The sequence below is a fragment of the Limulus polyphemus genome, unplaced genomic scaffold (assembly GCF_000517525.1).
Source record: "Limulus polyphemus unplaced genomic scaffold, Limulus_polyphemus-2.1.2 Scaffold689, whole genome shotgun sequence".
Taxonomy (NCBI): domain Eukaryota; kingdom Metazoa; phylum Arthropoda; class Merostomata; order Xiphosura; family Limulidae; genus Limulus; species Limulus polyphemus.
The window spans coordinates 131,969-145,723 of NW_013666299.1; the positions used below are offsets into that span (position 1 = coordinate 131,969).

Sequence of the window (13,755 nt, forward strand, 5' to 3'; positions counted from 1 at the left end):
CGTACATTCAATTTGAACCAGTGCTGCATTCAACACACAAAAATCGATGTTTATCTGTGTTTTTTTAATATTTGTTTTTAAATTAAGAAATTGAGTAATATATAATAATAAAATTTGAATTATAATCTACAGTTTGATACCAAACTTATTGACGTAAATTCATGAAATAGTAGTTCAATAAAATTTTGAATGAGAGTCAACAAATGTAAGGTCAAAGGTGGACTTATGGTCACCAATGTGCTATGAAGCATTAAGGTATGAGTAAAATGCTACTGCATCAAATAACTAGTAGCAGAAATCTACCAGATGTAAGTTAACTCCAAACCCTGCACATAATTCTCTGGTGACACCATATGTAGTATCAGAAACAACATTTGATGTCTTTGTTTTCATTTAATTGGGCAATTAATTACCGTAAGTAGTTTTGTTTTTTAGATTCTCAGAAATCAACATATCTGGATTCTACAGCAACTCAGTTAAGGGCTCTACTAATAACTGATTATTTCTATGCTAATGTAACAATATGAATGTCAGTTGAGTGTTGCTGTGGTATAGTTTTGTGCCTAGGCTATCTCCAGACATTCTAGCAATGTGTTTAGAGATTTATTTTCATGAAAAAGTTAGAGAAAAAATAATCAACTTCACTCCTCCAGTTAAGAACAAAATATTTTTTTAGCTCCTCTTTTGCTTTTGTGGCTTCACTTGGGGTTGTAGTACAAGAACCAATACTACGTTCTTATAAACCTAGCCCCAATGATGCTGGAAGTGTGAAATGTTGGCAGAAAAGTGTATTATTATTATTATTATCTGGAGAGTTCAGGTTGTTTTTTTTACACTATTACCAAAATGGCTAAAACCTCAAGTATGCAGAATAAATTGTGAAAAGTTAATTTTGTTAATATAATATGTTACAGAATCAGTTTGTTATTGTTTAAAAGTTAGAATTCTTGTGAGAAAAGTTTGTTTCGTATTTTTGATGTTTTAAATAAGTGAAAATACAAGTAATGTGACTGTATAAGTAAGAATTTAAAAATAAATCATGCATCCCATTTATCAGTGCTATAACTTTTTTTTCATGATTATAAGTAATTATAGCTGTTTAATTTTAATTACAAAATTGAAAATTTTTTTTGCCTGTTTTTAGTTTCATTCAATCACATTACTGTAAATAAAGACAAGATTTGAAGTCACTGAATAATAACAAGACTGAGCTGATCATTTATAGAATATATTAACATTATTTTAACTGTTTGATTTAGTTAGGTTATGTTAGGACTATATGGTCAACATTGGTGAAGCCAAAATACTCTATTATTATAGTGGAAATCTCTTCTTTCATGTAAAAGGTACTGAAAATATGTTTACAACATTACACGGCTAATGTTTTAAAGATAACTGGAATGATTTCATCATTGTAAAAATCAAGCATTACTCTAGTATTCTTGTTCATTCCCTAATAGTTTTCATACTTTACAAGATAAGTTACAGTCATTAAAAGCTTCATTTTACAAAATAAATTGATGTTATTATAATTTTTTATATTGTTTGCCATTAAATATAGAGCACTTGAGAAATATCCAAAAATACTAAGTTTTTTTTTACTTTGGCTAAGTGCACCTTTGCCTTATAAATAAAATGAGCTTTGATTATTTGTCTTTTTTAGTTGGTTACAAAGCAGTTGAGTAACTGCAACCCAATATCGTTATAAACATGCAAAACAGTACTGAATTGTTTGGAATAACAAGTCTTGGAAAGTGTACACAATGTTGTTGCAACAGGTGACTGATAAGTGAGTAAATATTTTATCATTTCTAAGTGTTAAACATTGCATTTGCATTATGATGCATATTTATGTACAGAGTTTAAGATTAAAAACGTATACTTTATTCTAATTTATTGTGCCTGAAGTGCGAAGACCGGTTTCTGATATGAGACGTAACCTCCTCTCACATCTGGCTTTGTTGATTTAGTGCTGACCTCTATATGCACACTTGTTTTGCTTGCCACTAGCCTTGATGGTCCCACCTAATCTAGTGTTTTGGCGTAATATTACTGTGTTGTTGCATGCAACAACCCTCCAACAACAGGAATGCAACATAGCCTAGTGCAGCTGGCATCCTCTGTACTGATTGACTTCAAGATTGAGAAACAGTGTGAGGAGAGGTTAACATCTATTGGAAATTCATTTACTGTGTTGGAAAAATGTTACCTACCAATACGATACGTAACCTCTCACGTCCAGCTAGAATCTTGCATTGAAGTGGTGGAAGGACCAGTGCAAAATTTTAACTAGATGAGCCTCCTTTGGGAATTGCCCTATAACTTGGAACAGTAGAAGGGCACACTCGAGCATGTACCAGGGCACACTCTTTGCTCAGAAAGGAAGGGAAATGTTGCAAGGACAGGTGGAAGATATTAAGTACAGTCCAAAATCTGTATCAGGTTTACTGGAGTGTTATATGTGAAGTGTGGTTAAGGTGCATCAAACCGTATCTGGTGGGTCAACTCCAATCGAAAACCAGGTGGTACCAGGAATTTGGCTTCTGGGCCGCAGTAGGAGGAGGGTCCTCACCATATTTACCTAAAGCTCAGTGAGGCAGAACAGGAAAGTAAAATTTTTTGTTGTCTTTCAAAATTTGTAGTGCATACTGGAGGGATTTACACATTTTGAAAAGAAGTTTAGAAAAACCTACCTTTATGCTCCAGATATGTATAAAATAATTTTATTATTTTAACAAATGTTTCGCCTTTATGGCTACAACACGGTTAATATACACAACTGTGTGATTTTAGAGTATTTGCTAAATTATAAAACTACTTTATATATTACTAACTTTATAATTTAATTAATATTCTAATATCACTCAGTAAAGTAAAGAATGCTTTACATAACAAAAATTGTACTTTTTTGTAGAATGGTTTTTATGCATAAAAGAGAAAAATCGTAAAGTTAAGCGTAATGTAATATATTGTTTAAAATTGACTTCAATTTGGCAGTGCATTACAGTATTTTTTTTTAGTTCTTGTGATGTTGATGATATTTGATTTTATACTAGATGAATTACAACACATGTGTTCCTATTCATTTACAGCCATACATCTTAGGTGAAAAGAAAATAATTTTGAACAACATGTGGTAGAACTCCGCTTTGTATGTGTACTGTTTTAACCTCATTATTTGCAGTTTTCACGATTCATATAATATTTTGTTTGAAAACAACAGTGTCATGTTTATATCTTGTTTAGAAAATTGTACTAGTAGATGATTACCCAAACTTAGAATATCCTAACCAGAACCCTGCAATACACAGTGAATGAACCCTTTTCCATGTCTTTCATTGCACAAATTTAGTAAAACTTGATTACATGTTAAGACACTTTCATAAATGCATTACATCTTTGCTCTTAGTTGTAGAAAACCTTATAAAATAATAACCATATGTCATATCTGTAAATCATGTTGTGTGATGATGTTAAATATGAGAATGCACACTTCTCTGTAAAACATTCCGTTGTGTAATGACATAAGATATCAGTGGGGAAACCTCTGTAAAAAAATTATACATCACATAGATTGATGTGAGAGTTTTATGTTGTCTTGATAGTGGGTGGAAATTCGAAATTTCAGTATGAAATGAAAAAATATAGTAAAATACATTTTGATATTTCCTTTTAAGTTGTTGATGTGTTATTTGGGACCTAATGGGAATAGAAATAAAAAATAGCTTTTAGCATGGTTTTAGAAAGGTTTTTCCTTGAGGAAAGCCATATGGATGCTGTTTATCTTGATTCTAGGTTTTTAATAAGATACTAAACCATGTTAAGTAAATTAGATTATTATCTTAAATGTAAAATTAAAAGATAAATTATAACTGTTAGAGAATTTTGCCTTCCTTCCAGTCAACAATTCAACAACAACAAAAAATGTTGGTGGCAAGTGCTTCAAGTCATTTACCCTCCAATATAGTCAGTCAGCAGTTCAAAATTAAGAGCCAGTGGCAAATAGCTTTGTTATAACCATGATGAGGCAAGCAAGTTTGGTGGCAAGTCTAAAGAGGTTATAATTTCATTCATAGATCACTGGTTAGGCCACATTTGAAATATTGTGATCAGTCTTGGGCTTCTTGCTTTAGGAAGGACTGATCTTGGAAAGGGTTCAGATGAGGGTTACTAGAATGGTGCCTGAGGGGTTGTCATATGAGGAGAGGTTGAAATCTTTCAAATTGTTTTCTTTTGAAAAAAAATGAAGAATTGAAAGAGGTGTTTAAGATTGTAAAGGGAATTGATAGTGTTAATGCATAATCTTTTTCATACTTAGCAGTGAGAATAGTAGGACTAGGGGATACAAATATAAGTTTTGACAGGGGTAGGAGTCATCTCCAGCTTAGTCAGTTTCATTTTTTAACAGGGTGGTTGGTGTTTGGAAAGGGTTGCCTTCAGATGTTGTGGAGGCAGTAAATTGAAGTGAGTTTAAGAAAAATCTTGATAAGTATATGAATGATAAAGGCTCTTTTAAGATTTAAAAAAAAATATTTATTGTTAGTTTAGATTAGAGGATGGGACATCCGAGATGGACCAATAGGTCCCATGTTGTCCCAAAAAATTATGTTATTAGTTGATTGTTTTTTGTGACAATTGATATAATCCTAATTTTGATTAATCAGTCTTTGGAATAATCAAAAACAAATATCAATTAGTTGATTATTTTTATGATAATTGATATAATCTGAATTTTGATTAATTGACTAGTTTATATGACACTAATCTATATAATTGATTAAATCACCCAGCTCTTATCTTCCAGTTCCTGTATCATTAAGTAATTTTGTTGATAAATCTCCCAATTATTATGGATATACCTTCTTGAACAACCACATTTTTGTAAAGCATTTTTATTTCTTTGCTACTTTTTCCTGTTGCTTACACTCACACACTCAATGCTGTTTCACAATTTTGGTAATATTCTTAGGAACTCGTGACATATTGCTTCTGGTACAAAAACTACATAGTTGATCGTTATGTTTACAATGATTATTTGTCATTATTCCTGATGAAGGAAAAGCCTCCTTCCAAAAGTGATTGGGTTTCTTTTCTGATCCTAAAGTTACTTGTTAATTGTATTTAATCAGTCTTCTTATGTCCTCTCATATTCATTTCAGGTGTATTAGGAAGGATGTGGTTGTAAGACAGGATCAATAATGGATGAGCAGTTACAAGAAAAAGTTGTGCGACCTTATATTGATTTTCAGCCTGATGACAGGTGGCACGTAAAAGAAGATGCAACAAACAATCCTTGTGACAATATGAATTTGGGAGGTTCTACAGAAAGCAATCAAAATTTTCCTAAAGAGTCGACTCTTGGTAAGTTCCCTCATGTTTCACTCATTAATGGAGTGCCCCCGGATGAATCCAAAACTAGTAATAATCAGTCTTGTGACAACACCAATATTCCTGTAGAAGAAAGGAAAGAAAATAATAATACAAATTTGGAATGTGAGTGGATTGGTAAAGTGGAGAATCAAAACACTTCTTGTAATAGTCTGCAAGGTTTGAAAAATGAACAGTATTCTCAGAAACTGTCAAAAGTTGGTGATGAATTGAACTTGGTTTCAGATAATGATAAAACTAACTGTACCATATTGGTAAGCTCTGAAGCCAATGAAGCAAAAGACATTGTTAAAGAGGAGAATGTTCATAGAACTACAGAGAATATATGTAAATCTCTTAAGAACACTAATGTAGATTCTGAAGAACATAAATTAAGACAGAATCCTGCATGCCCTAGTAATGATGTAAAAAATACCACTTTATCAGGAAAAGTAGATTGTGAGTCTCTTGTGAATGACTACTTAGCAAAAAGTGAACCAAGTGAAGAAGAACATTCCAACAAAGGACAGAGCCCTGCACATGAAGCTACACCAAATTCTGACATTGATAAAAAAATAACTTCACCTCATGATGGTAATTTTAGTAAGGATTCTACACAAGAAACTGATGAATTACTAAAACCTTCTGATAGTTCAAGTGAAGAAAGTAAAAATGTTGAACAAAAATCACCTGAGTGTGAAAAGAAGACTGGTGACAACCAAGAAAAAGATGGTGGTGACAACTATGAGTTAAAAAAAAATCTTGAATCTATAGAGGTAAACAAAGATGAAAGAGACATTAGAGAAATGAACCAAAAGAATTTTAGCAGTAGTTTGAAGCATGGTGAAAGTGTTGACAGTTTAAAACTTGAAGAACATTGTGACCATACTAGTACAGTTGTGGAAAAAGCTAAGAAGGAAGAACCACAAGATGAACAATGTATTAATGAAAATAAAGAAAGTGGTTTTGAGGAACTTATCAAAACACCAAAGGGTTTAGTGGTGAAACCTGTAGACGTAGAAGCTAATAATCTATCATTATCAAAAAATTCTAGTCAGCTTTTCAAAAACCAGACATCACAATATGAAAAGGCTGGTGGCAAATCACAAAATAGGAAAAGTAATGAGCCTGAAGCTAGCACATTTCCAGTGAAGACACATAGTAAAAGTAATGGCTTTGAAAGTTCTAGTACTCGTGTCAAACAAAAAAATAAAATAGAAAAACGCAATGAATCTATAACAGATATACCAGATATTTTGAAATCTGGACTTTTAAAAGACCTAACCATATCTATTGTACCATCTAGTAAAAATGAACTTCATAAGTCAGTATTGGCAAAGCCTATCCAGGAGAAGTCACGAGATAAACCTAAGGAAAAGCCAAAAGAAAAACCCCCTGAGATCCCTCAAGATAAGTATAAAGAACAGCCTCTTCCTCCTTTGTTGGAAACTATATGTGGTAGTGTAGTTACAGATGAAATGGTAGAGAAAATACTCCAAGAAGCCAAATTTCCAGACATCTTGAAAGGTGAAGTAAACATTGGTAAATTTATTCCTGTGAAATTGCCTGACAGCTACAACTTCAGACTGTGTGAAGATGAGGCATTACTGGAATGTCCATCAATGGTGACACCTTTACTGTTGAAAAAGAAAGATAAGTTTCCTTCCAAAGTAACACTTCAGGATGAGAGTAAGCTAAATAAAGATGTCAAGAATGATGATGGTTTGTCTGTTGTCAGTGAAAAATTGGAAGACAGAACTAAGAAAAATGAAGAATTGAAAGATTCTGACAAAGTTTTTGTTAAATGTCCAGAATTCAATGAAGAGTCTCAAAACAAAATTGAAAAAGTGGAAGAAAATGCAAAAGACAAGAATGAAGGTACCAAAGATGTGAAAGACAAATGTGTAAAGTCCTCAGTAGATAGTGCAAAATTAAAATCTGAAGATCTGGAAGATGACCCGAAAGATAAAGAAATTTCAAAATTTACAGTAGATAAATCATCAGAAAATAAAACTGAGAATACAGAGGAGGAAAGAAAAGAAACTGAAAAAATCTCAGACTGTCAAAAGAAAGCAGAAAATACAACTGAAAGTATGGATAAAGTTACAAAGGAAACAAATGTGTGTCATAAGTCATCAGATGAAAATCAAACTGAGAAAAGTCTAAAAGATACCAAAAAGACTACAGAAACATGTTCAGGTAATGAAAACAAACTGCAAGAGGAAAATAAAGAGCTGTTTACCAGCAATGTGCTTGGTTTTCTCACTGCTATAGGTTTGAGTCGAGTTCAAGAGTGGTATCAGAAAGATTTGGTGAAGTCCAAAGAGCGACACATAAGAAAAGAGGGAAAAAAGCAACAACTAGAAAATGAATTACTTATCAGGAAAATGGACTATTTGCAAACTAAAAAAGCCAATGAACCATTTGTTTTCCAAAATTATAAGTGCAATTTTTGTGAATTTAAATCAGAATCTTCCATTGTGTTTGATGGTCACAGTGTAATTCCATATGTGACAGCACGCAGGGAATTTGGATGTCATTTCTGTGAGTTTTGCACAAGAGACCCAAAAGCAATTATTTTTCATATGGAAGCAGAACATGGAAAAATGGGTCAGCTACCAATTCCTTCTCATTTTCATGAGTGTCCTTTCTGTCCTTTTGACACAAATCAGAAGCAGAAGTTAAACAGTCACATGAACAGGTGTCAGAAATTTTTTGTTTTGGGCAGGAATCAAGTTACAGAACTAGACATGCCAGCACAAACATCAAAACCTATAACCATAATGGACATTAAAGCATACTTGTACGACCGTCAGCTGGCAGAGGTGGCTGCAGCAACAGCGAGGCGACCGGGACGTCCTTCTAGAGGGAGTCACAGAAATAATGCTAGTGCTCAGAAGCATCAGGCCAGTGTTCCCAGACCCCTTGCTCCTGCTAGTATGTTACCATATAATCAATCATTGTATCATCACCTATCAGATAATACAGCTGTTCAACCAAGACCACAGATAAGAGCTTTCAGGAGAGCCCCAGGTAGTGTCTCCAATAATAGAATTCATCATCCAACTACCAATGCCCATATGACCCCCCCATCCACCCAGGTTCCTCTGACTGTTCCCACTAATCAGATTTATCAGGTAGTTAGAGGTGGCAAGGTTCTTCCTGTTTTCAGTACCAGTAACTCGGCCACTAGTTGCAGACCAGTTACCAAAATATCTAATGTATGTGATGATTCGGGTCCTCAGCCAGTTGCCCTCTTTACAAATGTGGCTTCCTCAGGAGGAGGAACTCATATCGTTACCAACAGCACCAAAAGCCTGTTGAAGACAGGAATGCCACCACCACCCAGACTACAAGGCCCCTTCCTACCCAGCAGTGGGAAGTCAGCACCAGGAGAAACAATACTACCTAGTAATAGCTTTGTTATCTGTGAAATCTGTGATGGTTATATCAAAGATCAGGAACAGCTAAGAAATCACATGCAGTTAATTCATAAGGTGAAAATCCATCCAAAAATGCTTCAAAACAGACCTCCCCTTAATTGTCAGAAGTGTCAGTGGCGGTTCTTTACAGACCAGGGACTTGAACGACACTTGCTAGGGTCCCATGGGCTTGTGACTTCTAACATGCAAGAACTGGCACAGAAGAACCAGGATGCGGGTCGATGTACTATCTGTGGACGGGTGTACGTGTGTAAGCTGGTTGCTCACATGAATCAAGTTCACAAGATTACATTAAAACCTGCACATCTGTCATACAAATGCACAGTTTGTACGGCAACATTTAATCTGTATAAACTATTTGAAAATCATGTTTATGTTGTACACAGTGGCTCAGTGAAGAGACATGCTGATGATGTTTCCAGTAACCAGCCTGCCAAGAAGTTTGCTGGAGACAGTAGCACCAAGACAGGAACCTTAAAGGCTACCCCAAGATCCAAGTCAAGGAAACCGGCAACACCAATGAGAATAGGAGCAGGAAGTGGGAAAACGAGAGATGGTGCATCAGTAGTAGCCGAGGAAAAAACCCCAAATGAAGATGGCCATGCCAAGCAGAAGTGTGGAGACTGTGGAATAGAGGTTGGTGACATTTTTAATCACATTAAAGAGAAACACATCAAAAACTGTTCAGTTCAGGCCTGCCGGATAGAGCAGTGCCAGAAATGTCTGGGTTCCTTTGATGGACTGGTTGTTCTTCATACTTCAGACCTTGGGCTGTCGGAGGAGTCCCCGAAGAAGGAGCAAGCCAGCAGAGTGACAGAGGGAGCAGCTGACTGCTTATTGTGATAGGAGTGAACATAGAAGACACTGTTAGTGACTATCAGACTGGTGAGCAGACTAGGACTATTTCATATTTGTTCCAGGAAATTTAAAGAAATTCAACCTGGTTTTAAACATATGTCAGGTAGTAATGGGTACTTTTTGTCGAAACACTGTCTTCAGTTAGTCCATTGGTGTTTGGTCCCAGCAAATGTTCAAATACATGTTCCATATTTACAGTTATTTTCTTGAATTAGATTTCTTTTATGTATTAGGATTTCATTGTATTCATTGTTAGTCAGTGTACACGTAAAGACTTTCCTATTGGTTTTTGTGATGTGTGCCTTCGTGGGTGGGCGGGATGGACTTGCAAATAAATTAATTTTAGTTTGCTTTAAGATAAGTGAACAAGAAAAACTTTTTGAAACTTGCTGTTATGTAATTAAAAACATAATTATTTCCACGTATATTAGTTTTTCCCTAATTGTATTGTTATATGTGTAATATCATTAAATGGTTTGCTCTACCTTATGAAAATGTAAAGTTTCTATATGCATAAATCACTATGTTAGGGACAGTTTGGTAAAAAAAAAACTTTTCTTAAAATTGCTATCCATTTTATCTTTAGATGAAAACTAAGAAATAAAACTAATGCATCATTGGACATTCCCAGATAGAAATATATATATATTAACCACTCTGACCGTATAAGAATATTGATTTGGCTATATGCTACTAAACCAAAACTGACTACTTCTCAGTAGCTCAAACACTTTAGAGAATTTAAAAAATGGGACCAGTATGATACATGCTGTTCTTTTTAAAATAGAAATTTGTGAAACTGTTACTATTAGACCCAGATGCATTTTTACTGAAGAAACATAAATGTTAAAACAATATTAGTTTGCTTGGAAAGAGTTTGAATTTTTTTCAATATTGAGAATGGACTTGCATAAAGGATTGGGTATAGTAGTAGCTAGATACTCAATTTAATTAGCCAAAAACTGATGTATGTTTAAAACACAACCTTGAAATTTCATCATGATGCAAAAATTAGACTATGCTAGGTTAATATTTGTTGTAGTTGTTTTCAAGTACAGAGATTTGTGTAAGCAATCCTTTGTATTATTTAACTACAATGTAATGTTGATATTACAGAAACATGTATTGCTGTTTAAAACTTCAAGTGCTTTTGTCAGTGTATTTTTACAGCTAGTTCTAGTAGGCAGCCATACTTATACAGGTGAGTAGAATTGTTTGAGGATATATAAACTCAATTCAATCTTGAAAACTTCATTTGATTGTTGATTTAAGTTACTATATTGACAAAAAAAAACACTATTTACTGTTAACTGTGAAATCCTCATGCCTTAATATTACTGGGTTAAAGTTTTTTTTTTTTTACTAAAGTGTAATGAATAACAGAAATTTTCTAAATCAGAGAATAAGTCTTGAAGTCAAATACTGGTAGTAATTGATGCAAGAAAACCTCAAGGATCATTACTGTACTTTTGTAACATATCACTTTTGTGAACTGTTCCTGCATTATCTTTGAATTGAAAAAAGTTGTGTATCAATTTATACTTGTAAAAATTTCAAGCCTGGTTTTATTTTTAAAAATGATAGATTTTTATGAAAAATGTCAGTGCTTTTTATTTGAAGTGAGATTTATGAAAGAACAAAAGCATTATATCCCAATGATAACTGAAGTTCTTCTGGCTACTTTGTAAACACACATAAGATTTATTTATGTAAAATTTAAAAGTAAAACATGTTTCCTGATAAAATGTGTTTAAGTTTTTTTTTTCTTGGAGCATTTTTGATTCTGTTGACGTTTCTAGAACCGAACTCGTACTGAAAAATAAGAGGTTGTTTTTATGTAAATCTGATTGGTTGAAGATAAAAGCTAACTTAACAGACTGAGTTTTTCTTGTTGTAAGCTAAATAAGTGAAGTTTCTCTATTGAAATTATATTCAATTGAGCTGACTGATTAGTGTTTTTTTTGTATGTGAATGTTTAGATGTTTTTGGTATGTGTGTTCTGGTGTACTTTTTGGGCCAGTATATGCAACTTTCTTCTCTTGTCAATAACAACAAGAAAAAAATAGGAGTTACATTTTACGTATGGCCACCTGGGGAATGTCTAATCTGGAAATTAGTATTTTAAAGTACTGCTTTGATCATATGTAAATAGCTTTGTAGTTATTTGTAATTTTTATTGTTTTGTCAAACGAAGAAGGTTGAAGTACATGTAAATTAGGCATGTTTTGCACAATAGTATATTATAAAACAAGGTCAGCATAAGAGTGCAACATCAATTTTTTTATTATTTCACCTTTAGCTAAGGTACTTTACATTTATTGTCTATTTTTTGGCTGTTTTCTATCACTGGTTGCCTGTAATGAAAATTTAAAATAGCTTGCTATTTATAATTAGTTATAATTGTAAGATGTTATGAAAATTTATGGGTTATTTTTTCATTAAACACATCGCCTGTAATCATAGAATTCTGTGTTGAAGTTATTTGTGTGTATAGATACACCAGTTTTTTGAAGCCTAACACAAAGTCAGCACTAATGACTAAATATAAAACCAGCATTTGTTGTGAAATCAATGACATTTTGTCATTTGTAGTCAAAGAATATTTACAATTTATCCTTTTTATTAAATGATCCTCTGTTCCAATCTTAAGTGGTGTATTCTTTGCCTTTTCAATTTATGTACATTGTTGTTTCTCCAGTGCTAGATATTAAAACTTAGTAACCCCTCCCCCTTTAGTAACTTAGAAACCGTTCACCTCTGAGTTTCAATAAACATCAGTATTGTTATATATTTTTTTATTTCATCACTGGTTTTTATGTACTTGTATCACTTGAAGACTTATGTAAATGAGGGTATTATGTTGTGTTTGGTTTTACTGAACACTGATACGTTTTAAAAGATGTGGTTAAATGCATTTCTACACAGAATAGAAACTATCCTTTGTATGCTCTGTTTACATGCAGCTTGTTTCTTGCTGGGAATTCTGTCTCATATAACTAATTTTACCAAATTTCATGTATCAATAAGCCTAAGGACTTACTCATTTATTACTGTTATTGGTACATGAAATAAAACTGTCAACTAACAACTTCCAAAAATGGGACAACTATATTTATACAGAATTCACATCCATCCACCAGTGTAATTAATATCACGGATTAGCCAATGTTAGTTGGTTGTATCATTAAATACACTAGTTATTTACAAGCAGCTTGTGTGTCTGTGTCTTCTGAATATTTAATGTTATTAAAAGGAAACATCAAAGGAAAAAATTTAACTTTTTTCTCACTAGGGATAATTTTTAAAGTCATACTTGACCTTTTCAGTTTAAATGATCAGGTTTATGCAGATTTGATGGAACAATTTGGTGGGGATGGGGGTATAACTGGACATTCTACACTGACCATTGCTATATTTCATGCTTTATCTTTTGAATACTCTACATTCTTTGTCATTGAACATCTATCTGGTGACTTTGGATTTTATAATTTATATTTTATTTTTGAAATAAACTAAAATCTTTTTCACCTCTACAAGAAATAAAAACATGACAACTGTTGATGTCTGATTAACCAAACTTGGCTTTTTTCTTTGGGTGTTGCTTTCAGTTGTTCTCCTTTTATTCAGTGTTAGCCTCCCATCAACTCAGTGGTGAGTCTGAAGGCTTGTAACACTAAAAACTGAATTCCATACCTGTGGTGGGTACAGCACAGATAGTCTATTGTGTAGCTTTGTGCTTAACAACAAACAAACAAAATTTATTCTTGTTGCCTTCTGTTTGTTCTCATTTTGTTGGATAATGTCTTCAACTTATAATGATAATAATAAGAAGAATATTTCTCTGTATGTGTGGAAACATACTCGAAACTTAGCAGTTATCACAGTACTAAAGTGACTTGAGTGTCTGCTCTGTACCAGGCAGCGTTTACAGTAAAAATACTGTTTACTTTTTTTTTTGAAATTTCTTTTAAGTATATTGTTTTATTGTATTGTACTATAGTAATTTTTATGTTTATGTATTTAGAATATCAGTGCCTTGTTTATTGTAATAAGCTTTTGATGTCCAACCATACCCTGATGTTTGTAA

General features: G+C 33.2%; 1 protein-coding gene across 3 annotated transcripts in view; it reads left to right on the plus strand.

The window, feature by feature from the left end:
• The window catches only part of LOC106459982, an 18,737-nt gene extending 8,517 nt beyond the window's left edge, over nucleotides 1-10,220 (plus strand). The window contains exons 2-4 of one of the 3 annotated variants that reach the window (XM_013919658.2): nucleotides 1,664-1,789; nucleotides 5,160-9,446; nucleotides 9,574-10,220. In XM_013919658.2, the coding sequence (XP_013775112.1) occupies nucleotides 5,199-9,446; nucleotides 9,574-9,624 (4,299 nt within the window). In that variant the 5' untranslated portion in view covers nucleotides 1,664-1,789; nucleotides 5,160-5,198 and the 3' untranslated portion in view covers nucleotides 9,625-10,220. Of the gene's footprint in view, nucleotides 1-1,663; nucleotides 1,790-5,159 lie in introns of all 3 variants that reach the window. The other 2 variants (XM_013919656.2, XM_013919657.2) reach the window with 2 other exon arrangements.
• Nucleotides 10,221-13,755: the final 3,535 nt, after the last annotated feature.